The sequence below is a fragment of the Astatotilapia calliptera genome, chromosome 3, assembly GCF_900246225.1.
Source record: "Astatotilapia calliptera chromosome 3, fAstCal1.2, whole genome shotgun sequence".
Classification (NCBI taxonomy): domain Eukaryota; kingdom Metazoa; phylum Chordata; class Actinopteri; order Cichliformes; family Cichlidae; genus Astatotilapia; species Astatotilapia calliptera.
In genome coordinates, this window is record NC_039304.1 from 32,393,440 (window position 1) to 32,418,452 (window position 25,013).

Below are 25,013 nucleotides of genomic sequence, written 5' to 3' on the forward strand. Positions count from 1 at the left end.
CTAAGGAGTCACTTGCGGTTGAAGAACGATTTGCATTTTTTTTTAAACCTAGAGTATTATTTGTTGTTGTTTGCACTTCATAACACAAGTTTCAGGCAGCCCCCCTCGCAGAGATCCACAAATGTAAGATGCATTCAAGTCCCAGTGTAAAACTGGGACATCTGTTTTTTGTTTTGTTTTGTTTTGCCAAAACATGTAAACTCCTTTTTCTAAATAAATTGAACAACTCGCAACCCCTTTATCAGAAAGCTCGGAGTTACCAATTACAGACACTTAGCAGTAGCCTATAAATGTTTAGTGCACAGCTGCAAGTGGGTGGGGCCGTCACTGTGGATCATCCTTTGCAGTCATTTTTACACTGGGACAATGCATCTGAAATACGACCTCGATCTTCGCGTTCCAGACGATTCGTCCGCACGTATTTAATGGGTTGTTGGTGAGCGAGAGAGATGTTACGTGTTTTTCGACATTTGTACGCACAGGTTTTCGTAAGGTAAAATAATCGGATTCGTGGGGCTGAACCTAAAGTAAGCTGTGCGTTAATGGTCAGTATTTAATTTTGTAAAGTAGTTTTACGTGTGGCCAGGTTGCTTCGTATTTGGGTGTGGATTAAAGCTTGTGAGTCTTTCAAATCATTGTACACATTTGTACATCTTAGTTTACACGTGTGGATCATATCGTACGCATTTGCTAGACTTATGAAGCAAAATTCTCTCCATTACTTTGGTTCAGGACCGAAATCCGTTGCGAAGTGGCTGTACTGTGTCTTTAAGGGAGAGTTGACGGGACACAATTGCTTTAAATGATACAAGAGGAACAATTTAACAGTGTGTTAGGGAGACGCGGAGAAAAGCAAACAGGGGAAAATAAACAGGCTGTTATTTCTATTTGAAGGACTGGTAGAAACATATAAAAGATTTGCAGAAAAGCAGTTACTTTCTGAATTTACAGATCAATTTACAAGTACTGCTAACACAAAATGCTGTGGGAAGCATTTCCAACCCATAAAAATTAATTTAATTGATAGAAAATAAATTCAGCCTTACAGTTTTTCTGATATCGTCTACATGAATTTGTAATCTGACTCAAAACTTCCAGTACTAGTAGTGCTCTTTAAAAAAAGAAAAGAAATCACACTTTATCTTTCGTCGGGAGCAACACCATGGACTTGATATTCAGTGCTACGTTATTGTCAGGTAAGACAACTTTGTACCTTCTGATTTTGTTTTTCATTTTCTATTTATGAATTACAGCAACCTATGAAAAATGGACTGACCTGGGCCGGTTCTAGACAGGCATATATGAGGGGGCAAACAGAAATGTAGCAATGTGCATATTGTGGCAATGGAGGAGGGAAAGGGGTGGGGTGCTGTGGATAACTGTTTTTGTCATGTAATTGGATTGGCTGTCCCACCTAAAGGCTAAGCTTCTCCTGGTCTAGTTCTTAGGGTCACTGAGGCATGCAAACCCCCTGACCATGTTAAGGTGGCTATCCCTCAGGGGGAAAACTGAAAAATAAAACAGCAAAAAATAAAATATTTCTCATCAGATTATAAAAGCTAAAAACATGACAGTTACCTTAATTGGATGGCCTGTATCAAATATATTCGAACCCAACAATAACACTTCTCACTATTGCCAATATTAACAAAACTAAAAGGGTAGGAAAATAGAATAATAAAAAAAAAAGAACACCAAATATCCATCAGGATCTTTACAACCAACAACATAAAATTTATCTTAATTGGATGGCCCAAATCTCAAATTAATTGGCAAGATTAAGTAAGAATAAAATGAGACTTCTCAATATAGCCAATATTTACAAAACTAAAAAGAGTTTGCATAGTAATAAAACACACACACACAATTCACCATGTCTCTTCCTACAACACTCAAACTAATTTGTAGAACACAATGGATTCAGAACAGAACATATTAACTTTTTTTTATTTATTTATTTATTTTTTTATTTTTTTTTATTACAACAAACAGAACTCTGTGTTTGCAACTAAACACTCTCCTTTCTCCTCAATCCGCTCTACAATAACAGTCTCCTGTTTCTCTTTCCAAAAACTTTCATCCATATCCAAGTTATTCATTATGAACTTCTATTGGGCCAAGATCACCAAATTTCTCTTTCTTTTATGTAACATGGTGTGACGATAGGGGTTAAGACCTATGACAAAGTGGAGAAGGAACTCTCATACGATGCTGAAGACACACCAATTAGCAGGACTGTTACAAACAATTTTCAATATTCTTATGTGAAAATCTAGTTTCCATTCTTGAAAGTCCCTGTCAAGGATGTTGAGCAGGGATCTTTTCAGAGACTGATGGGGAGAATCACCAGAGTCTGTTTGGTCCAAAGTTGAGAGCGCAACACTTTGTTTGTTCATTGTTTTCCTTCTCTTTGTTGGATGTGACTCCTCCTCAGCAGGAGATGACACCCTCCAGCAGTCATCCTCACAGATGTTTTTTAAGGAGTCAAGTGCTGCACTAACAACCTCAGAAGCACTGCACAGATCAATTCACTGACACTATAGAATAGCATTTGCTGGTTTTAAGACACCGTGCACCCACAGTACGAACTTTCCAATCTCAAAGAATTGATGCCTCTTAATTTGGCATAACAGGCCTGATGCCTCGGTGCACAGGTCAACGGCAGCATTATCATCCTCTGTCATCTCATACAGGATACTAAGGATTTCTTCTTGATTTTCCACAGTGCACCTTGTCACCACATAGTGGCTTGACCATCTGATCTCAAGCAGCCTTTTTAGACAAGGTGCATCATGTTTATTGAGCACATAGTGGTGGTGAAAAAAGTTGTAGAGTGAACTAGAAAGATTAAAAAATCTTTTTGCACATGGCTCACTCTAATGGCATGCACAACCACTAAGTGCAGTTGGTTGTTGTAGCAGTGGATGTATGGGACATATTTGTCAATCCTCTCAAAGCGTGTACACCACATTTAATCCTACTCCTTACAGAAGCCCCATCATAAAACTGGCAAAGTATACTGTCAGCATTGTAGTGTTGAAATCTCCCAATTCTTTGAATCTTTGGGCTGAAGGAAGGACAATACTTGGTGTATTTATGCTCAATCAACAATCATTTATTTCCATACAATTCAACACAAAGAGCATTAGAACCATCATGATGGGGAGACCTGCCTGAAGAGGGTCACAGCAAGTCTCAAAATGGTGACGGTTTACACAGCTTCTTATACCCTCTAACGGCCCCCACCTAATCGTAAAAGACCAAACATTAACATTCTTTCTCTCTTACGGCGCCTGAGTTATGACCTCGGCAGTTGTTTCTCTGCTTTCTGTAAGGTGGGGGTGTGGAATGTGGTCTGTCTATCTCCCCTGTCTTAGACACAGAGTCTCCTGCTTACAACCTTCTTTTCATGATTCAACAATTAAGCATGTAATACATTCACAGCAGATCAAGGATACAGAGTGATGCACACTTATCTAATAAACTAATAAGTGAATATGTTCTTTTAACTTAAAAGTATAATGAGAACTAAACTACATACAGATCACACACTCTATATTAAAGGGTATAATATGATCTACAGCAGTATTCTAATTCAACTACTTTGATTACATATATAAGGTAACATATAATAACAGAATAATCTGATAGTAGCCAGCATCAGAAAGATGTAACAGTATGTCAGAGGTGATGTACTTTGCATTAAGTTGTTGCAAGTCAAGCAACCCAGTAAGATGCTCCTCTGGCATGGAATTCCCGATGAACCGTATTATCACAGACACATTTTCCACATTGAACCTATCCCTGGTCCCATCACTTTTGAGGCAAAAGCTTCTCATCCTTCTCTAAGGTATATTCCATCAGTTGTAGAAAAATACCTGAAGCAATGTCATCATCATTACCCGCTGCATCATGTCTCAAGGTTGGGTGGCTGTAGCTCAGGTGGCAGAGCAGGTCAGCCACTAATCAGAAGATCGGTGGTTCGATCCCAGGTTGCCTCCTGTCAAGTATCCTTGGGCAAGATACTAACCCCATGTTTGCCTACTGGTGGTAGTCAGAAGGCCCGGTGGCGCCAGTGTCTGGCAGCCTCGCCTCTGTCAGCGCGCCCCAGGGCAGCTGTGGCTACAATGTAGCTTGCCATTGCCTGTGTGTGTGAATGACTGAATGAAGTGTAAAGCGCTTTGGGGTCCTTAGGGACTGAGTAAAGCGCCATACAAATGCAGGCCATTTACCATTCAGGAGTACCGCGAAGCCCCAACTCCTTTACACAGAGAAATATATAGCACTACCAATACTCTTGACATAGCAATGTTTTTTTCACATTGTGTTTTACCAACCAACATTGAATCCACAGTCACCCCTGTGGCCTCTCTGTTTTTATGCTCAGTCCAGATAGCTGAAGCATGCACATGGTTGTGGCTGGACACATGCCTCTGTAGCCCCTTGTCTCGACCAGGTGCTGTTTTCCATTTGTTACAACCAGTTATGGTAAAAACTACATCCTTCTCATTAACAGTGCTGCTCAGTATTGTGGTGTGTTGCAATTTAAGTCACTGGGTAGCTGAGCAAGTTGCTTTGGGACAGCAATTGTTGGCAGAGGTACAGGAGAAGCAGCACCTGTTGATGCCACAGGAGCAGACATGCTAGCTGTTGTCTCTGATGTACCAGCAACAGCGTCATTGCTACTGGTATTGGTACAGGCAGGAGCAGCACAGAATTTTTTAAATGCTTGGAAAAAATAATGTATCTCACTTTCTTTTTCACTCACTCCCTTTGTGAGCTGCTGGAAGCTGGGGTGAAACGTGAAGAAGCTTTACTAAAATCACTGTGATTACATCAGTATGTGAAATGAGAAAACTGTTGAGTGCAGAGTTGAAAACTGGGGCAGGGCTTTGTGTCGCGGACACAGACACAGGCCCTTCAGTCAACTCTGTGCAGCAGACAGGCTCACAGAAAGATACACTGCTCTACTAGACTGAAACTGTGAAAACAACAATGGAATCGTTGACTGTATAAATATGTTTGTATTTTTTAGTTGTTAATTATCTCACGAGATAATAAGTGATTTTTACGACAGAGGTTTGCTGCTTCATTTTGCTCTGCCCTACCTGCTGAGAAACCTGACACCAGGTCATTTGCATACTAACAGTGATTGGATGTTTAGCTGGGAGGAGGGTGAGGAGGTCGACAGGAAGTGCTGTATAACGTTCCCGTTATTAATGTTTGGGTGGCTGACGGGGACGGAGTTTCTCCTGTCACTTTCTTGGCCTTTACAGCTTCGTCATATTGCACTTTATGGTGACGTTTGAGGTGGTTATACAGATTTGTAGTGTTACCTTGCGGTGCTGCTACTATGGCAAGGGATAGCTCAGTAGGTAGAGTGGTGGCCCCATGATCGGAAGGTCGGGGGTTCAACTCCACTGAACGGCTACCCTGAGGTACCCCTGAGCAAGGTACCGTCCCTACACACTGCTCCCCGGGCGCTGCATTGGTGGCTGCCCACTGCTTCACTGGGTGAATGGGTTAAATGCAGAGGAACTATTTCCCTATGGGGACTAACACACACACACACACACAAAACACAGCTTGCAAATGATATTTTTTTTGACTCTCATCATCTTCTTTGAAGGCAAAAAACTTCCACACGGAGGAATGAGAACCTTTTCTTGGAAGTAATTTTACAGTGGGGTTGTCATTCTCACCGGTATCAGGAAACGTTTTCTCTGCGCTCATTGTGTTTTCTCCCCTCGGGCAGTTTCACGTGCTCTAAGTTTTTTTTGTTTTTTTTTTCCCCTGCCAGATGGCTTCTGTATCACGTGGTATAAGGCTCCACCCTTGTCATTTGTTGAGCAGGAAGCGTGAGCGCTTGTTTTCATGCAGATTATGTCCCGGATCAAAATGCGGTACAATTAATCGTGCAGCCCTATGTGAAACCATCTCATTTGTGCCTTTTCTAGTGGATTTTTCAGCTACTGTAGTAAATCTTGTCCATATTCATGTTTGTGGGTAATCTATTTTATTTCTTATTTTGTTATTTATTAAGTTTGATTTAAGGGGTAGGACATTTGTTTAAGGGGGCATATAGCCAGCCACGGGACTGATTGGTACTTTATGCAATAAAAACTGCAGACTTCCTTCTAAATACAGAAAGTGCAATAATCTTTTTAATTATGTTTTTCTTAATGTTGTGATATAATGTACATTCACAACTGTGTAAAAATAAATAAAAATGGTATATTCTTTAACCCTTTAAGACCTACCATAGAACCAAGTTCACCAGAGCTTATATTATATTTTTACATGCTGTGGAGCCATTTTTGGAAGCATTTCAAGTTGCCATACATCAATACAACCATTATAACCCAGATTTTAATAATATGTATGCATTAAGTGCATAGTAATTACATAAATTGCAAAAAAGTGCAATAAACTACAAAAAAATGTTTAAATCGTTTTTGTTTTTTTAACATATATTTCTAGTTAGAGAAATTTAAGAGGCTTATCCCTCAAAACTGTAAATACAAAAAAGTTGCACAAAATAGTTTCCTACCACAGGAAATTTATTTTGAGTGTCTTCATAGTTTTATTTTTGAAATACACCAATTTTTATATACTGCAGGAAAAACGAAAATAAATATTATACTGCAAATTTGCAAAAAAGCAGCATATGCATCAAAATAAACTATTTCCAGCAGTGCAATATGAGTCCTAAGCATCCCAGAAACGACACAGAAAGTCATAAAGTCAAAGATAACTTTTAAAAACACCAGTATAGGCTCATGAGGCCCTGATGGTAAAAAACTACATTTCTGCGAAAACGACGTCACTTCCGGTTTCGGGCAGGTAATGGTGGACATGTGAAAGTTCGCGCTGATGTCTATTCCAACATAGGAAGTGTTATGAACAGCTGATCGGATCGGCAAAGCGTGTTTCTGGAATATTATGTTTGTGTTGCTGCAAGCGCTTTTTATGCAGTTTTTGCAAAGCTATATGTGGAAGGAAACCGTGACCTAGGACAAGCTGATGACATAAGATGTAAGTACAACTCCTCCGGTTTCATATGCAAAAAACATTTTTGCGCTAGCTTACGTGGTTGCAGTGCTACCGGGATTTAAAAATAGTTATGCAAAACAGAGCGTGCCCGCTCCGATCGGTTTTAAAGGGTTAAAAGCCACAACAACACAATTGCGGTTGTGTCGAGAAGAAAAAGAACATTTGCATTTCAATGTAGTTGCAGAACATTTTGACATGAAAAAAATAGCATCGTTTGATATCATATTAACTTTTTTTTAGGAAGCTGTGTTATATCATGTCATAGCATGACTTGTGTGGCAGGCATCAAGTCTGTCAATTAAAGCTGGTCTTGGCCAACTAAATACAATAGTTGGCCAACTAACTACAACTAATAACTGAATCATTCTTGAAATTATAAAGCTATTGGGGAAGCAGAACATATTTGCAATAAATATCGATTGAATCAGAATACTTTATTAATCCCTAGGGAAATTATGTTATGTTATTATTGAAATAGTTAGTATTGGATTTACTAATGAGATATAAACATGTCCATTGGAATTTTTTGATTGCTTACATTTTTGGATAACTTGGCATGCCTCAAGTCAAATTGACCCAGGAACATCATTGCTGTGCTAACTAACATAACAGGAGGGTTAAGTACAAGTGGTAACTGCCTGAATTAACCATGAATGACAGTATAAAATAAATATTTATAAAACGTCAATGTCACTTGCAAACAATGAGCTCATATTCAATCATATATGTAAATCCACATCTAAATACTTGGTTATTCACTTATCTAGACTTTATAAAGATCTAAAGTTATCTTTATACTGAATATAAGATTATCAATCAAGAGCAAACATTTAATAAACAAATCTGTATTTATAAATTACATACTAAGCAGGATTAAAGCTTTATAAATGATGAATTTAGCACTTATTAATACATTACTAACTCTTTACAGTGTGGCATTATTATATAGTGTTATTATGTAATATGGTACTATCACATAGCTTTATCAAACAAAAGGCTCTCAGAAACTGGGGAAAACTCTGACAGGAAGAGGTCTGGCAGACCCAAAGCCACAACTGAATCAGAGGACAAGTTTCTGAGAATTAACAGCTTGTGTGATAGGTGGCTCACAGGACAACAGCTTTAAGCACAGCTTAGTAGTGGGCGTAGTAAGCAAGTCCCAGTTTCAGCTGTGAAGAGAAGACTTTAAGCTGCAGGTTGGACAGGACGAGTTGCTGCAAGAAAGCCATTGCTACGATGCCACAATAAGACAAAGAGGCTTGTCTGGGCAATGAAACACCAGCCTCGGATTACTAAAGACTGGAAGAAGGTATTATGGACTGATAAATTGAAATTTGAAATCACGCAGGATTTTTGTATGCCTTCAAGTAGGTGAAAGGATGTTTCCACAGTGTGTGGCATCAACTATCAAACATGGAGGAGAAAGTGTGATGATCTGCAGCTGTTTTGCTGGATTCAGGGTCAGTGACTTGTACAGACTGAGAGGCACCCTGAACCAAAATGGCTACCACAGCATTCTGCTTACAATACCCTCTGGTATGTGCCTAGTTGGTCAGGGGTTCATCCTACAGCAGGATAATGACCCAAAACATAAGTCCAAGCTGTGCCAGAACTACCTTAGGAGGAAAGAACAAGATGGTAAGCTTGAAAACATGGAGTGGTCATTACAATCTCCAGACTTGAACCCCATCGAGCTGGTTTGGGATGAATTGGACAGAATAGTGAAAGAAAAGCAACCTACAGTGCCTACATTTATGACAACTTCAGCAACAGACATTGGAAAAACTTTCTGAAGAATACTTGATTTCTATTCTCTGTGCAGTCAGTGCTGGCAGGGTTTGGGGTTCCAGGGGTGCTCCGCCTCCGTGCTGGGGCTCTGGCAGGGCCTTGGGGACTTGGGTCCTTTCACACTCTGGAAGACCTCTGGATGTCTGGGGGCTGGATCTCCTCCATGTCTGCTTCATGCCCTGGGGGACGGGGCTATGGCTCCCCACACCTTCTAGCAGATCATTACATGGAGAGACCTTTTGAAAACAAGTGTGTTCACGCACACAGTTGTCCACACAGGTGTTCAAAGACACAAACTACCCTTCCTTGGCTCTGGCCTCAAAGCATACTGCGCACTGTCAGTCTTACGTGCTCCTCAATACCATCCAGTATTTACTATTTATTGTTACACTACTCATCTAGGTTGTTGCTGTGGTCTCCCTACTGTGTTGTTCTCTTTTTGCTTGTTTTCTTTTTCTTTTTTTATTCCAACAGGTGATCCAGCTGATTTTTTTTTTTTTTTTTTTTTTGTGTCTTCTCTCAGTGTCCCTCTTCCCCTCTGTTTTTCTTTCCCTCCCATTCTTTCTTTTTCCCTTTCTTAGCCTCCATTCATCTCTGTCCAGTCTATAATAACTTAAAATAAAATAAATAAATAAATAATAATGTTAATAATAAAGATCAATCAAATGGACCAATATGGAATAGCCATACTGACCCACTTGGAAAAATAAATCCATTGACCTTCAGACAATAATTCTGATTTCTAAAGTACCGAACGGAACAGGCAAAAAAAAAAAAAGGAAAGCAAACAAACAAAATGGGCTCCACATTAAAGTTTTATAAGTGAAAAGTTACTACCTTTAAATTGTCTTACTCTAGTGCACTCTAGTGGTAATGAAAGAAACACTCTGGTACTCGAGAGGTAGAATGAAATTAGACTAACACAGCGTAAACAGTTTCCGAAATGTCATTATGATTAGTAGTGCTATAATAATAATGTTATCTTTTTTTACAGTGATTTTAAAGATTTGTGTTCATTATTCCTCAGTGTTAAATGCTGCACTTGGTTTCAATATTGATCCCGTGGCTTGGAAGACCCTGAGTAACTCTGCTGCTGGTTTTGGCTACCAGGTGGTGCAGAGACAATCAGAGTAAGTCCGGACATGCATTGTTATGTTGAAAGCGAGTTTACAGCTGCATGTTTAACATTACTGCTATTTCTTTTTTATTTATTTACCATCTCTGTTGTGCTATATGGACATATGGAGTTTATTTAATTAGAGTTTGCTTTCTAGACTTACATGATTGACTGGATTTATTTTGTTAGTTTGCTCGTCAGTGCTCCACTGGAACAGCATTCACAAAATGGAAGAGGGAATATATACAGCTGCAAAACCTCTTCCCAAAACTGCCAAAATATACAGTTTCAAGGTAGGTAACCATTTATTTCTAAATGTGCTAAAACTCGGATAGTATTTTGCCATAAAAATAGATATCCATAGATCCTGTCGCATACATTTGTTTAAATCAAATCACAGTTACAGTAGATTTCCATATTAGATATCTTAGTATGTAACGTTCAGCCTTAAAAATGAAATAAACTTTCCAACTGATGATAAAAACAAGAAAAAATTTCTTAAATTTTGACAATAGTGACGAAGAAAAGTAAAACTGAGTTTTGTTTTGCATTCCTTCATTTTGAAAATATACCAGATGAAAACTACTGTTTATCTCAGTTTCCAGTCTAGACGATACCACTTCTTATAGTTATCATGAATTGTGGCACTTTGTAGTTCTCAATTTGAATATTGTTTTCTTCCTTACACAAAGTGTATTTTAGGAGTGTTTTAACACATTTGTAATGCTTTCAATACAGCACCAGAGTTTGCAGTCAACATGTCGCTTGGTTTGTCAATGAAAAGTGATCCGACAGCACAAAACACTGTGGTGAGTTACTTAACTGCAGACATTACCAGTGATTGTATCTCTCTATATCTATCGCTATATCTGTATATCTCTCTGTCTCTCTCTCTCTCTTCTTTAAACAGACTAAAAGTCAGCAGATTTTAAAGATTTATGTCGGAATTTCTTGTTTGATTTTATATAGAATTAATAATTGTTTAAGTGACAAAAAATACTCAACCTGCTGAATTATGGCATCTTGGCTTTGTCTCCTCTCAGGTGTGTGGTCCAACCATTCCGAAGGACTGCAGAAGTATCACCATGTACAACGGTGTGTGCTTTCAGATGGAAAGTTTCAAAAGGATCAGACCACCCATACCTTCTTCTATTCAAGGTAACAGTAAATGGTCTTTGCCTCTCTGTCTCATTCTCTCTCTCTCTCTCTCACACACACACACACACACACACACACACACACACACCATGTATATCATTACTCCTGGTGTGTGGTATTCACTGACCCTTTACTAAGGTACAAAATCCTTTTGCTTGCATGATATCAGTTTGAAAAGATATAAAATTAACCCTTAAAAATTAACATAATTCTGAATCCATCTCTTTGACAGAGTGTAGAACACAAGCAGACATTGCCTTTCTGTTGGATGGTTCAGGCAGTGTAGATAATACTGATTTTCAAACAATGAAGAAATTTGTGAAAGATCTAATCCAATCATCTCTCTCAAGTGACACACAGGTGAGCAGCTGCTGTCTCTCTGTCAGCAAAATCATAGCAAAGACATAAAATAGCTACATTTTTATTTCTATTGAGTATATTTTCTCTCTTTTTCAGTTTTCTGTTTCCCAGTTCTCTACTTCACCTGAGGTTCACTTTTACTTTAAGAAATTTTCCTCATCTGGATCAGTGGAGACTGACATCAATGACATCAGTCAACAGGAGGGAGCTACTTACACAGCCGAGGCCATCAGATATGTTGTGTAAATAATGCAGTTATAATAGTGAAGAAGTGCAGATACATTATTGTCCAGTTGATTTTTTTCCATAAATCTGATCACATTAAGTACTGTGTGGACTGTATGACTGAGGGAAGCCTTTTAAAAGACACACGGTACACAAACTTGTGCTTCAGAGTGTCATCTTCTACAGAGAAGATGATATGGCCCCAACTGGCTAAATTCAAATATTTGCTGAGTTTAATTTGAAAAAACAAACAAACAAACAAACAAACAAACTTGTATTAGGTTGATTTGTGCAAAAGTTAAAAAAATTGCCAAAGAGAATGACATGCAGAAATAATAATATTAATGCAGTTTACCTGGTTGTGTATAAGTTACAAGATCAACTGTAAAACAATATTTTGAAATTATTTTGATTTTTTTTTTTATTTGACAGGAACAATGTTTTCACACCACAAAGAGGTTCCAGACAAAATGTCAAGAAGGTCTTGATAATAATTACTGATGGACAATCTCATGATCGGACTGATCTGGGAGGTGCAGCACAGCTAGCAGAGAGTAAAAACATTGTTCGATTTGCTATTGGGGTAAGTATTTCCATTATTTAAACCTGCAGTATGTTGAGTTTTATAATAATGAGTTTTATTCAGTTGTCACACTACAGTCACATTATGCTGCACTATAGGGAGAAAAGTCCTGAACCACTCACTCACTACAGCTCCTGAAGTTGCTTGGCCGTAGAAACCAATGTTATGAAATTCCTGTCGCACAGCTTTTGTCTAAATGTTTCCACTTTGGAATAATACCACTTAAAGTCAATCATGAAATATACAGGCAGACCAAATAAAATTTGGTGACTTGTTGCAGCAGTGCGATCATATTACAGTACTACACTTAAATTCAGTGAGCTCTTTAGAATGACTCACTCATTCACAAATATTTGTAAATTCAGACTGCATGGCTAAGGGATTGAATTTTTTTTTGCCTGTAGTGATATGACCGAAGACACCCGAATTCAAAGATTAGGAGTTTTGGTTACATGCTGGCCACACATTTGTATATGCACCATATAATGTACATGTAGTGCATTTATTTAAATCAAAGCCAAACTCACTGATCATGTAAAATTTAAATGAAGTCTCTTAAATGAAAAAGCTGAATTACTAATGGAAACATGAGATATGTGTGTAATACAAATACAGCTAGTAGAGGAAAAAATATGTGTAAAAACTATTTCATAGCATGACATAAATGTTATCATGGATTTAGGTTCTATTCAGTGTTAGAGAGTTTAAAACCTGTTTGTAAATCAAGTGAAGTTTAACGAATGTATTTTAATAAAGTGAGCAAATAATTTTTGTAGTATGAGGACTCAAACATATTTGTCAACAAGGTGGGGAATGCATTTGCTAACCCTGATGCCAAAAGAGAACTGCGCACCATTGCATCGTCTCCCTCAAACAAACACGTCTTTCAAGTGGAGAACTTCGACGCACTTGAAGTAATAAGACAGAATCTGCAGGACAAAATTTTCTCAATCGAAGGTACAAACATAAATTTATTGTTACAACTTTGTTAAAATTCCTGTAAATGTTTCAAAAATTAAAATAATTGCACTGTAATAAATGCTACTTTCAGCCGCTCACTTATTCACAAGGGATTTTTTTCACATTCATTATGAGGATCTGTGTCCTTCTGGAATTGAAGCAGTTAACTTTCATTTGTTGTGTAAAATGCTACAATAAGAAGCAACTAAAATTAGTACATTGTATTAACTTTATTGTACTGTATTCAGTAAAGTCACCTGTAAAAGCAAATGTAACTTTACATTTTGTAAAATGAGCAATAAATGCTCAGTAGTTATATAATAAACTGTAAAAAAAAAATTTAACCTCCTAAGACCAGAACTCTTCCACGACATGCATTTTTAATTTCTCTTTGATATTTGGGCATATTGGGGCCAGATGAATGAAAAAACAAAGAATTGCTAGATTATTTTTTTTACATTATTTTTGTTTTTAAGAAAAATAAGAGCCACATATGAGGATATTTGTTTAAAATTTTGATAGAACAGTAGCAGTATAATGTCCTCGTCAGTGGATATCAGGCCCATGTAGAGCAAAATTGAGTCTAAATAACCCAAAATGTGATGTCCACATATGTGGACGCCAGGTCCTAGGAGGTTAAATAATTACTTGAAGCATAATAAAAGAAATTAATCTTCAAATTGAATTTGACTCATCGTGTCTGTCTTTTACCTTCTCATTTATTTTTCTGTTACAGGATCTCAAAGCAGTGGAGAGTCACTGAAAATGGAAATGTCTCAAGAGGGATTCAGTGCAGTTTATGTGCCCGAGGTAATTAAAACTACCTGAAACTCACCAGACAGTCTAGTCATAGAAAGAAAGATTCACATGTGCCTTTGTGGCAGTTTTTAAGTTCTAATGGCAAATACAGGTTAAACACATTCCAGATTTTAAATGTAAAATAGATTGTATATAAAATGTATTTCCTGTCTGCACTGTAGGGAATTCAGACGTCTATTGTTGGTGCAAACCAGTGGAGGGGAGGCTACGTGCAATACACAACTGGAGGCCAGAAGGTGAAAACATATGAGGATGTGTCTTTGGAGCCTGACAGCTATCTTGGTAAGAATATTACAGCTTTAACAATCTAACTCATACACATGTGATCATGTATATAAACCGCTCTGCTGTAATTCTTTGACACAAACACACTGAAGAGTTTGCATAACAGACATAATTTAACAGGATTAATCAGGAATCTTAATCTGCCTTCTCCTTTTGAAAACCAAAATTCTAGGTTACTCCATGGCAATTGCTAAATCCTGGCATGGCTCTCTGACAGTTGTTGGTGCTCCAAGATATAAACACAGAGGAGTTGTGTTTGCTGTTAACAGAGAAAACTTGAAAAACCAAAAGATTGAGCCCTTTTCATCACAGGTATGCATTTGTATTAAGACAGATATGAATTAAATTATAATTTCCATAGAAATGATCTCAGATACAAAAATAATCATATCTTCCTTACACAGTATCAGACTGGTGCATATTTCGGGGCAGAGGTGTGTACCATGGACATAAATAATGATGACATCACTGATCTGATCTTCATATCAGCCCCAATGTACATGGAGCCTGATAGAGAGGGAAGAGTTTATGTTTGCAGACTAACTGGTTTGGTAAATCACAGTTTTATCTAATCCAATTAAATTAATCGGTTTATTTGTCAAATTTTTATTAACTATAAAATATTCACTCTCCTGCTTTTAGATTGTGGAGTGTAATTTTGAGGATCCGTTAATACTAAGAGGACATGCAGCTGTCAAAGGAAGGTTCGGCTCTTCTCTTGCTGTGCTGCCTGATCTAAACTCAGATGGATTCATGGATTTGGCAGTTGGAGCACCATTGGAGAATAATGGTGAAGGCAGCGTCTACATATTCCACAGTGAAGGAGGACGAATCAGTCCTACTTACTCACAGGTACACAACATCAAAGACCTCACAAAGATGTCTAAACTCATCTATCAAGTAAAGTCAATATTTTACGAAATCTGATTAATTAAAATATTTCAGAGAATTACTGGCTCTGAGGTCCAGTCAGGACTGAAGTTCTTTGGCGTGTCAATCAGTCAGTCGTCTTTTGACCAGAGTGGTGATGAACTGCCTGACTTAGCGGTGGGTTCAAAGGGTAGAGTTGCCTTACTGAGGTAGGTCCAGGTAATGGTCAAATATTTAGGTACATTCTAAAGTTCATTATTATAAGAATGGCACATTTACAAATATATTTTATTAAAAGCTTTAATGATTTATGTTAAATTATTACACAAATCATTAACAATAATTTAGAGCATTTATATTTTTTGGGGTTTGGGGTATGATTTAGACCTACTTCAATTTTTATTAAGTTTTTAGTTTCTGACTTTCTAGTGCGCCCCAGTGTTTCCCTTTATTCTCATACTTACCTCTCTGAATAATTTGTTTATTATTTTCAGTTGTGTTTTGTTTCATTGTTTCCAATCTCCATCATTATCTGATGTTTTATACTGTCTGAGTCTCCCTCTGTTCCTTGTTGCATATTCCCTTTAAATAAGTCCTGTGATTTCTGGTTTGAATCCCTTGCTTTTTTTTTTGTTTTTGTTTTGAAAGTATTCAGCATTAAAGCTGCCTTTTCAGTTTAGATATCATTTCTCAGGTCCATATTTTCCCTTTCACACAGCTTAACCCAGACAATTAGATAAAATCAAAAGTTCTCTTTCCAAAAGGAAATTCTCCCCTTTAACAGGAAGAAACCTCTGTCTGAACACGGCTCAGGCAGGGGCAGCCATCTGCCATGTCCTTCACACGTGTTCTTTTTACTTTCCAGATCAAGACCCATAGTAATGGTGAGAGCTGAGGTATCGTTTAGCCCAAACAAAATCCCTACACAGAATGTAGACTGCTCAAAACCATTAGAGAATACAGCTGAAATCTGCTTTACTATGAGCAGAGTGTCTACAGTCGGCACAGGTTAATCATCCTTCTCTCTTTTTCTCAATCACTGCACATCATTTTAATTTTATTGTATTGAAACTTGCAACATTAAAATCAAATTCTATTCCTCTATTTTAGCTCGAGCAAGGATTGATTACACTATAACACTGGATGCCACTCGCAAGCCTCCAAACAACCGAGCTTACATCAGTGGGAAACAACGAGAGCAGTCTGGATCAGTTACTGTTGACTTAGGAATAAAAAAATGTTCACCTGTAAAATTCCTCATTGAGGTAAGATCTAATAGCAATCTTAAAATAAAGTCCTTAAAAGTCATTAAACTTAAGATTTTGTTTAATTAACTTTACTTTTAAGACTCCTCCAACATTGAACCTAAACCTCTTCTTGCAGGCTTGCCCCAAAGACGCTCTCAACCAACTTTCCAATGAGCTCAAATTCACGTTTGATGGTTCGGCCTCAAACACCAACCTCAGACCAAGTCTTGCCCCGCAGGCCCAAACAACAACCATTCATCCTGTAAGTAAACCTTTAAAAACCCTATTAGCTGACCAACTGAGGCTAGTCTTTATGAAGTTATGAGAAACTTTTAGGTTTGCTCTTAACTTTACTGAATCAATTTTATTGTAGGCATGCAACTGACTGATACTTCTTTGAGCGACTTCTGTGCAAGTACTTGAAGTAAATGAGTCACCATTAGTGCAGTGACGCCATGTTTTAAGCTGAGCCCATGAAGGCCTTCTGCCTGTTCAGAAATAAATATCAAACAGAAAAAAAAATGTGTTTTTAAGTCACACATATGACCTTCCTCTTAGTATTTATGTATGAATACAAAGCTGACAGCAAAAAGCAAATATGAAACCCTGCAAAAAGAGACTTTCAAGCTATCGCCACGGTGATTCTACTTTAGAAACATGAACAGGTAGAAGCAGAGGCTGCAGCCTGACAGCTTATCATTTTGTTACATGTTGAACTTCAGGGTCTTGCTGCTGACCTGAGGTCGACATTCACTCAGCTAACATAACTCTGAGTACTTGTATCAGCATGTTGTCTGTGCAGGTGATTGCAAAGAGCTGAAGTTGTGTTAGCAGCATAATGCAGTTGTTTCTGTCCATGATGCATTTTACACTTTACCATCATGCTCTCATTCTTTATAAATAAAAATTTAAATAAAAATCCTTCTTTTGGTTCATAAAACTCCAGAACAACTGCTTCCTCAGTCTCTCAAAAAACCTCACATCAGATCAGGTGCAGCTTTTTGAACTGTTCCCACAATTAGATTAGAAGTTTGCTAAAGGGAGGGGTTTCTGTTACTGTGGCTCTGTGTTTACAAAACAGACTCAAAGTCCTTTTAATTTGTGCAGGGTTGCAGTTATTAACTGTGTTTTTTGTGTGTATATATTAACTTCTATTTTCTGTCTTTGTAAAGTTTTATTTTGTTGATTTTATTGCCCGTAGACCTACATGTGGTAGCACATTGGATCACCATAAAACCACTTATTTAGTCTTTAAATAATTTATAATGTGTACTTTTCCATCATGCTCTCTTCCACAGTTAGGGTTTGAGATCAACTGCGGCACTGATAACAAATGCGTTGATAACCTGAAAGTGGATTTCAACTTCACCAGGTGAGGCACAGTTACAGTGGGATGCAAAAGTTTGGGCAACCCTGTTAATAGTCATTATTTTCCTGTATAAATCGTTGGTTGTTACAATAAAAATGTCAGTTAAATATATCACACAGTGATATTTGAGAAGTGAAATGAAATTTATTGGATTTACAGAAAGTGTGCAATAATTATTTAAACAAAATCAGGCAGGTGCATAAATTTGGGCACCACAAAAAAAGAAATAAAATCAATATTTAGTAGATCCGCCTTTTGCAGAAATTACAGCCTCTAAATGCTTCGTGTAGGTTCCAATGAGAGTCTGGATTGTGGTTGAAGGTATTTTGGACCATTCCTCTTTACAAAACATCTCTAGTTCATTCAGGTTTGATGGCGTCCGAGCATGGACAGCTCTCTTTAACTCACACCACAGATTTTCAATAATATTCAGGCCTGGGGACTGAGATGGCCGTTCCAGAACGATGTACTTGTTCCTCTGCATGAATGCCTTAGTGGATTTTGAACAGCGTTTCGGGCCGTTGTCTTGTTGAAAGATCCAGCCCCGGCGCCGCTTCAGCTTTGTCACTGATTCCTGGACATTGGTCTCCAGAATCTGCTGATACTGAGTGTAATCCATGTGTCCCTCAACTTTGACAAGATTCCCAGTCCCTGCACTGGCCACAGAGCCCCACAGCATGATGGAACCACCACCATATTTTACTGTAGGTAGCAGATGTTTTTCTTGGAATGCTGTGCTCTTTTTCCTCCATGCATAACGCCCCTTGTTATGCCCAAATAGCTCAATTTTAGTGTCATCAGTCCACAGCACCTTATTCCAGAATGAAGCTGGCTTGTCCAACTGTGCTTTAGCAAACCTCAAGCGGCTCTGTTTGTGCTGTGGGCAGAGAAAAGGCTTCCTCTGCATCACTCTCGCATACAGCATCTCCTTGTGTAAAGTGCACCGAATGCTTGAACGATGCACAGTGACTCCATCTGCTGCAAGATGATGTTGTAGGTCTTTGGTGCTGGTCTGTGGGTTGACTCTGACTGTTCTCACCATTCATCACTTCTGTCTATATGAGATTTTTCTTGGTCTGCCACTTCGAGCCTTAACTTGAACTGAGCCTGTGGTCTTCAATTTTCTCAATGTGTTCCTAACTGTGGAAACAGACAGCTTAAATCTCTGAGACAACTTTCTGTGTCCTTCCCCTAAAAACCATGATGGTGAACAATCTTTGTCTTCAGGTCATTTGAGAGTTGTTTTGAGACCCCCATGTTGCTACTCTTCAGAGAAAATTAAAAGAGGAGGGAAACTTACAATTGACCCCCTTAAATTATCTCATTATTGGATTCACCTGTGTATGTAGGTCAGGGGTCACTGAGCTTACCAAGGCAAGTTCAATTCCAATAATTAGTTTTAAAGGTTTTGGAATCAATAAAATGACAACAGTGCCCAAATTTATGCACCTGCCTGATTTTGTTTAAACAATATTGCACACTTTCTGTAAATCCAATGAACTTCATTTCCATCCATCCATCCATTGGCTTCCGCTTATCCTTTTCAGGGTCGCGGGGGGCGCTGGAGCCTATCCCAGCTGTCATAGGGCGAGAGGCAGGGTACACCCTGGACAGGTCGCCAGTCTGAACTTCATTTCACTTCTCAAATATCACTGTGTGTGTCTCCTATATGATATATTTAACTGACATTTTATATTGTAACAACCAACGATTTATACAGGAAAATAATGACTATTATCAAGGTTGCCCAAACTTTTGCATACCACTGTACAAAACTTAAGCTTTGCTTGTGCGTCTTGTTTTCTTCAAATGTGTTGTTATTTGCAAGTTGTACTTAATGTCACTTAACTTGTCCTTATACAACCATTATTAATATTTTTGAAACTGATGACACTGTTGTTTTTGTGCTACCCATATGGAAAAGAAATAGAAAAAACTTATAAAAGACTTGCATAAGATGTGGCCTACTTCATATAGTGCATCATATAAGGCTTATATGATTTACTAATGAAAGTGGCCACTTTCTCATTACTTTCATATATTTTTTTAGTAAGTATCCAAAACATACAAGTTTCGTTTATATAATTATTCCAGTGATCTTATATCTGTTTTCACTCTTGTATGCTTTTCATACAAGTTTCACACAAGACAGATACAAATTTATAAGATTTATATATATCTTTTCCATATGGGGTGGATTCGGGAGGACGGACAGCAATAAGACGGTCACTGAGAATGTATATAAATCTTATACAATTTGTATCTGTCTTGTGTGAAACTTGTATGAAAAGCATACAAGAGTGAAAACAGATATAAGATCCCTGGAATAATTATATAAACGAAACTTGTATGTTTTGGATACTTACTAAAACAATATATGAAAGTGTCCACTTTCATGAGTAAATCATATAAGCCTTTTATGATTCACTATATGAAGTAGGCCACATCTGATGAAAGTCTTTCATACGTTTTTTTCTATTTCTTTTCCATATGGGGAACCAGCAAGTATTAGAATGTTAACTCACTAAGAATGGATGAATGTTTTTGTTTTTTTTCACTTTTAGCATCAGTATCTTAGCAAAGCCATTTACCTTACTGTTTGAGCTGGAAAATAACATGGTTTATCAAAGCTCAAAGTGCATTACATTTGGAATACTGTGACATTAGTATGGTTCTAGTCTTGTCTTGTTTTGCCTTGTTCTCATCGGGCTTTGTACTCTGTCAGATCCTCAGAGGTTAAAGTGGGTATTGAAGAGCTTTTGAATGTCACAGTCACAGTGGAGAACAGAGGAGAAAACTCCTACAACAGCCGTGTTATTCTCACGTACCCAGCTGGACTCTCCTACAGGAAGTTTACGATTCAGCAGGTAAAGCATCAGGATCAAGTCTGTTTCAGTTCATCACTGATCTGCTGCTCTTCCAATCCATTCAGCAGTCATTTTTTTCCTAATAAAGGGACGAATCGAGTGCAACTCCTTGGACAGTGAAGATGGTTTGTCACAAGGAAGGACAGACTGCACTATTGACAAGCCAATTTTCAAGAGCAAAACTGGGGTTTGTTTCTTTTTTTAATTGTATTTGTACAGAACATCTTTTATCTCTTTCTTTTTTCTGACTTTTGCACAATTTAAAGACAAAGGGAAGTCACTCATTTCTCTCATTCATTTAAGGCTTCCTTAATTGTCTCCTATGGGATTGAACCCAATAGTCAACTTGAGAGGAAGATCTTTGTCACTGCAAATGCCACCAGGTACTGTTGCTTTGGTATAGATACTCTTAATATATGCAACAGCACCACAGATACAGAACAGATTTTTTTTCTTTTCTCTTTCAGTGGAAATCAGGAGCATGCATCTACAAGTGAACTCTACAAAAAGAAATCGATTGATGTAAAATACAGCATTTTTATGACATTTGAAAGGTGTGTGTTGTTATGTTTGTAACAAAAGAAATCACACAGTAACAAATGTTCTATTACATAATGTATATTTAAACCTCAAAAAATGTCTGTTTAGCCCACTCAGCTATAACAATTTCACATTTGGGAAGAACGATTTGAAGAAACCAGTCCAAAAGTCAGTTAAGGTAAAATATAACTTCTATCTGTCTGTGAAGGTTCTCAGTCATCCAGGTCATCGTAGTCTAAGGGGCTTGGAAAGAGAAGCATCTGGACTTCTTTGAGTTTCCTTGAAGACGTTTCACCTCTCATCCGAGAAGCTTCTTCAGTTCTAAGGTCAAATGGTGGGGAGTCCCAGATTTAAACCCAGTGGGAGTTTCCCCCCAAAGAGGGACAAAGGACCCCCTGATGATCCTCTACCTAATCACATGAGCCAAGGTGTGAAAGCGGGTGTGGGTCACAATCAGCCAGGGTTTCAGGTGAGCTCATTGTGAAACCTGGCCCCACCCTATCATGTGATTTCCTGAGGTCAGATGGCCCAGGATGTAAGTGGGCATTAAGGTGTCTGGGAAGGGATCTCAAAACTGGATTATAGATGGCAGACAGTTGGTGTCGTAAACCCCCGTGTCACTCATTGTAGCCAACCTTTACATGGAGGAAGTGAAAAGCAAGGCTTTTGGCTCTTTTAAAGGGAGAGTACCCAGTACCAACTTTCACACCTTGGCTCATGTGATTAGGTAGAGGATCATCAGGGGTCATTTGTCCCTCTTTGGGGGGAAACTCCCACTGGGTTTAAATCTGGGACTCTCCACCATTTGACCTTAGAACTGAAGAAGCTTCTCGGATGAGAGGTGAAACGTCTTCAAGCAACTCAAAGAAGTCCAGATGCTTTTCTTTCCAAGCTCCTTAGACTATAACTTCTATCCTCTTTAAAAGTTTATTGTATGATTTAGACCTAACTCTAATTCATTTGGTCCTTTTCTTCATTCATTTAGGTCACAAATGATATCAGAGCGCTTAATTTCACTGTGGTGATCAGGGTTCCAGTGAGGCTTGGTGAAAAAGACATTTGGGTGGATTTGAGCAGTCTACAGGTAATATTTATGTAATATATGTTTTAGCTGCTGAAACTACAAATAACTTTATTGTGGATGGATGCATATGGTAAAATTAAGACCAATAAAACTTAAATCAAACATATGTCAGATTCCAGACTGTCAGAAAGGAGATGAGGAAGAACCAAGTGTCAGAGATTTTGTTAGGAAGATACAAAAGGATAAAGTGGTGGTAAGGATGCATCTGCACTTTACCTGTTCAAATTTAACCTAATTGTAGATTTAAACAAACAAACAAAAATCACATTACACTGGATCACAGCTTGTGTTGCATCTTCTCTTTAAATCACAGGACTGCTCTGTAGCCACATGCAGAGTGTTCAAGTGCAACACGTTCCTGGAAAGACTGCAGAGTACGACGTACAAAATCTCTGCCAACATTAGTTCACGATGGATACAGCAGGTAACTGGAGGGATTTTGGGGTTAAATGAAAGATTTTTTTTTTTTTTTACAACTGTTAAGCTTTACATTTTTTCTTAGATTGGACTTCAATCTGCTAAATTCCTCTTGACCAGCACAGCCAGTCTTGATTACGACAAAACCCAGTACATCTACTTTTCAACAGGGTCTGACAACAGTCCTCCTGTTCGCAGGGTGTGTACACATTATTTTCTCTCATTTTACTTATTAAGAGTTTCATTGGTATCAACATCCTGTCACTTCATCTCTCAGATTGAGGCAGAGGTAGAAGTTTACCCTGAGCCAGATTTCACCAAAGAGATCGTTGGAGGATGTCTAGGAGGGTTGGCTTTTCTGGCCTTACTCACAGCTGGCCTGTATAAGGTGAAAGACTCCTCTTACACTTTTTCAACTAATCAGTTATAAAGGTTTTAGAGAACATATCCTGTTGAAAATAGTTTAATGGTTATTATATTTACTCATATACCTTGATTATTTTTGTTCATTTTTAATGCACGATTGTTACATTTATGTGGGGTTTTTTTTTTCACTCCTAGGCTGGATTCTTCAAGAGCAAATACAAACAGATGATAAATGAAAATGCTGCAGATGGTCCGAGTCCTGGGACTGATGCAGGCGCAACCCTACCAGAGTAAAAAAGATCACATATGTAGTTGTACATTTAATTTATATGAAATCTATAGATCCTCTGGATAGTTTTAGGAGTGAACATGGTACGTAGAAATGTCCATTCTACTACATTTGATTGATCGAATAAAAACAGCTTGCTGTGTCTAATATCACTCATATAGTTCCCTCACTTGTGGTCAAGACATTGAAAACAGGCTCACAATACTGTATTTTGTGAGGAATCCTTCTGCTCATCTTTCAATTTAAATTACTGCAAACATTGTACAGTGAAACTAATTGTCATGCCATCATGTACTGTAAAACTTTTCAAATTCAATAGATACAGTTAAAAAACACTTTGCTTGCTTTAAAAAACTGAACTTGTGAAATGTGACTTGCTTTTTTGAGAAATAATGGACAGGGTATGCAATGTTTTAGCTCTGTGATGTGACTTTGCATAAAAAGTATTTCTCATACGTCAGTGTTTGTCATTTGCAATATATAAAAAAAAATTGTTTTTGGTTTCATATGATGACGTTATAATTAGAAAGATGTTAGAGGAAACAATTTGTTAAACAAGTACTTGGAGCAATAAAACACAGAGACCTTAGATCTGTCTTTTCAAACGTGCACGGGTGAGGCCCAAAGGAAACCCATAACAAAAGATAACAGCAGTTTATCATAAGTTTATTAAAAGAAATCATTTTTATACAACATATTGTCATGTTGTCTTTGATGCGTGGTCAATCATCCAGATAAGAAAATACTTGTAGACATGACAACACGGGCTTGATAACATGAAACACACAGACAAGAAATACAAGTCATACTGACACAGAGAACAAGAGCAGACTCACACAAAGGGACATAGATGAAAACCTAAACCAGAATAGCACTCAACTATAAGAAATCAAAAATACAAAATGAACTCAAAATACTGTGTCACAGACCCAGCCCCTGATACACAGAAACAGCAATTCGAAACAACAGCATTGCAGACGTGGAAACAGAGCAACTGTGGACGAAAGTTTCGGCCTGTCTTAGCAATCCAAAGCACCCAGCATCCAACATCAGCATGGAAGAGAGGAAGGCACTCACCTTGGATGTTGTTGAGAAGATGAGAGAGGTCATTATGGAGGCAGATGAAAGAATGGTCTCGTATGATGTTACATCTCTTTTCACGGAAGCGTTCGAAAGAGATTACAGGATGACCCCAAATTCAGCAACAGGACCACTCTCTGCAGCGACCAAGTGTGATTGCTCTTTGAACTGTCAGTATGAGGGACTTTTAAAAGTTGATGTGTACCATAAAGCAATGCATAGTGATCAGTGTTTTTAAAGTTTGACTCTCATCATCAACTGGAGCACAAAATGGGTGTCATTAGGATGCCACAACACAGAGCGAACACAGATGTCCACAGACACAGCGGCCAGGGAAGCAGAAGAACATCATATCAAGACGGCCCTGAGTAAATGTGCTTATCCCAGCAGTACATTGGAAAGCACCTAAAGAAAGCTCCAGGTGATCCAGGAGAGAAGAAGGACAACTGCTGTTTAAGTGAAAACCCTAAGTGTCAGGAATATCGATCCAGTTCAATTTTATTTATACAGCGCTAAATCACAACACAGTCGACTCA

The 25,013-nt window shown here is 38.1% G+C and overlaps 1 protein-coding gene across 1 annotated transcript; it reads left to right on the forward strand.

The window, feature by feature from the left end:
- The first annotated feature begins 326 nt into the window (after window positions 1–326).
- On the forward strand, window positions 327–23,765 carry LOC113019259 (integrin alpha-M-like). Its single transcript, XM_026162840.1, has 30 exons — window positions 327–1,196; window positions 9,869–9,971; window positions 10,148–10,251; window positions 10,697–10,767; window positions 11,002–11,116; window positions 11,349–11,476; window positions 11,573–11,718; window positions 12,134–12,284; window positions 13,091–13,241; window positions 13,981–14,054; window positions 14,225–14,345; window positions 14,521–14,660; window positions 14,753–14,899; window positions 14,991–15,200; window positions 15,294–15,427; window positions 16,084–16,226; window positions 16,329–16,483; window positions 16,602–16,727; window positions 17,764–17,837; window positions 20,560–20,701; window positions 20,790–20,888; window positions 21,005–21,084; window positions 21,169–21,255; window positions 21,350–21,419; window positions 22,227–22,325; window positions 22,438–22,518; window positions 22,639–22,749; window positions 22,828–22,941; window positions 23,020–23,130; window positions 23,304–23,765. Exons 1-30 carry the CDS (start codon window positions 1,163–1,165, stop codon window positions 23,400–23,402), a joined length of 3,420 nt encoding a protein of 1,139 aa, XP_026018625.1. The 5' UTR covers window positions 327–1,162; the 3' UTR covers window positions 23,403–23,765.
- Window positions 23,766–25,013: the final 1,248 nt, after the last annotated feature.

Excerpts from the sequence above, each read along its gene's own strand:
- LOC113019259 (XM_026162840.1), top strand. The coding sequence starts at position 1,163 with ATGGACTTGATATTCAGTGCTACGTTATTGTCAG. Across the intron at positions 14,661-14,752 it reads TTGAGCCCTTTTCATCACAG|TATCAGACTGGTGCATATTT; the intron begins GTATGCATTTGT and ends TTCCTTACACAG. Across the intron at positions 22,519-22,638 it reads TACAAAAGGATAAAGTGGTG|GACTGCTCTGTAGCCACATG; the intron begins GTAAGGATGCAT and ends TTTAAATCACAG.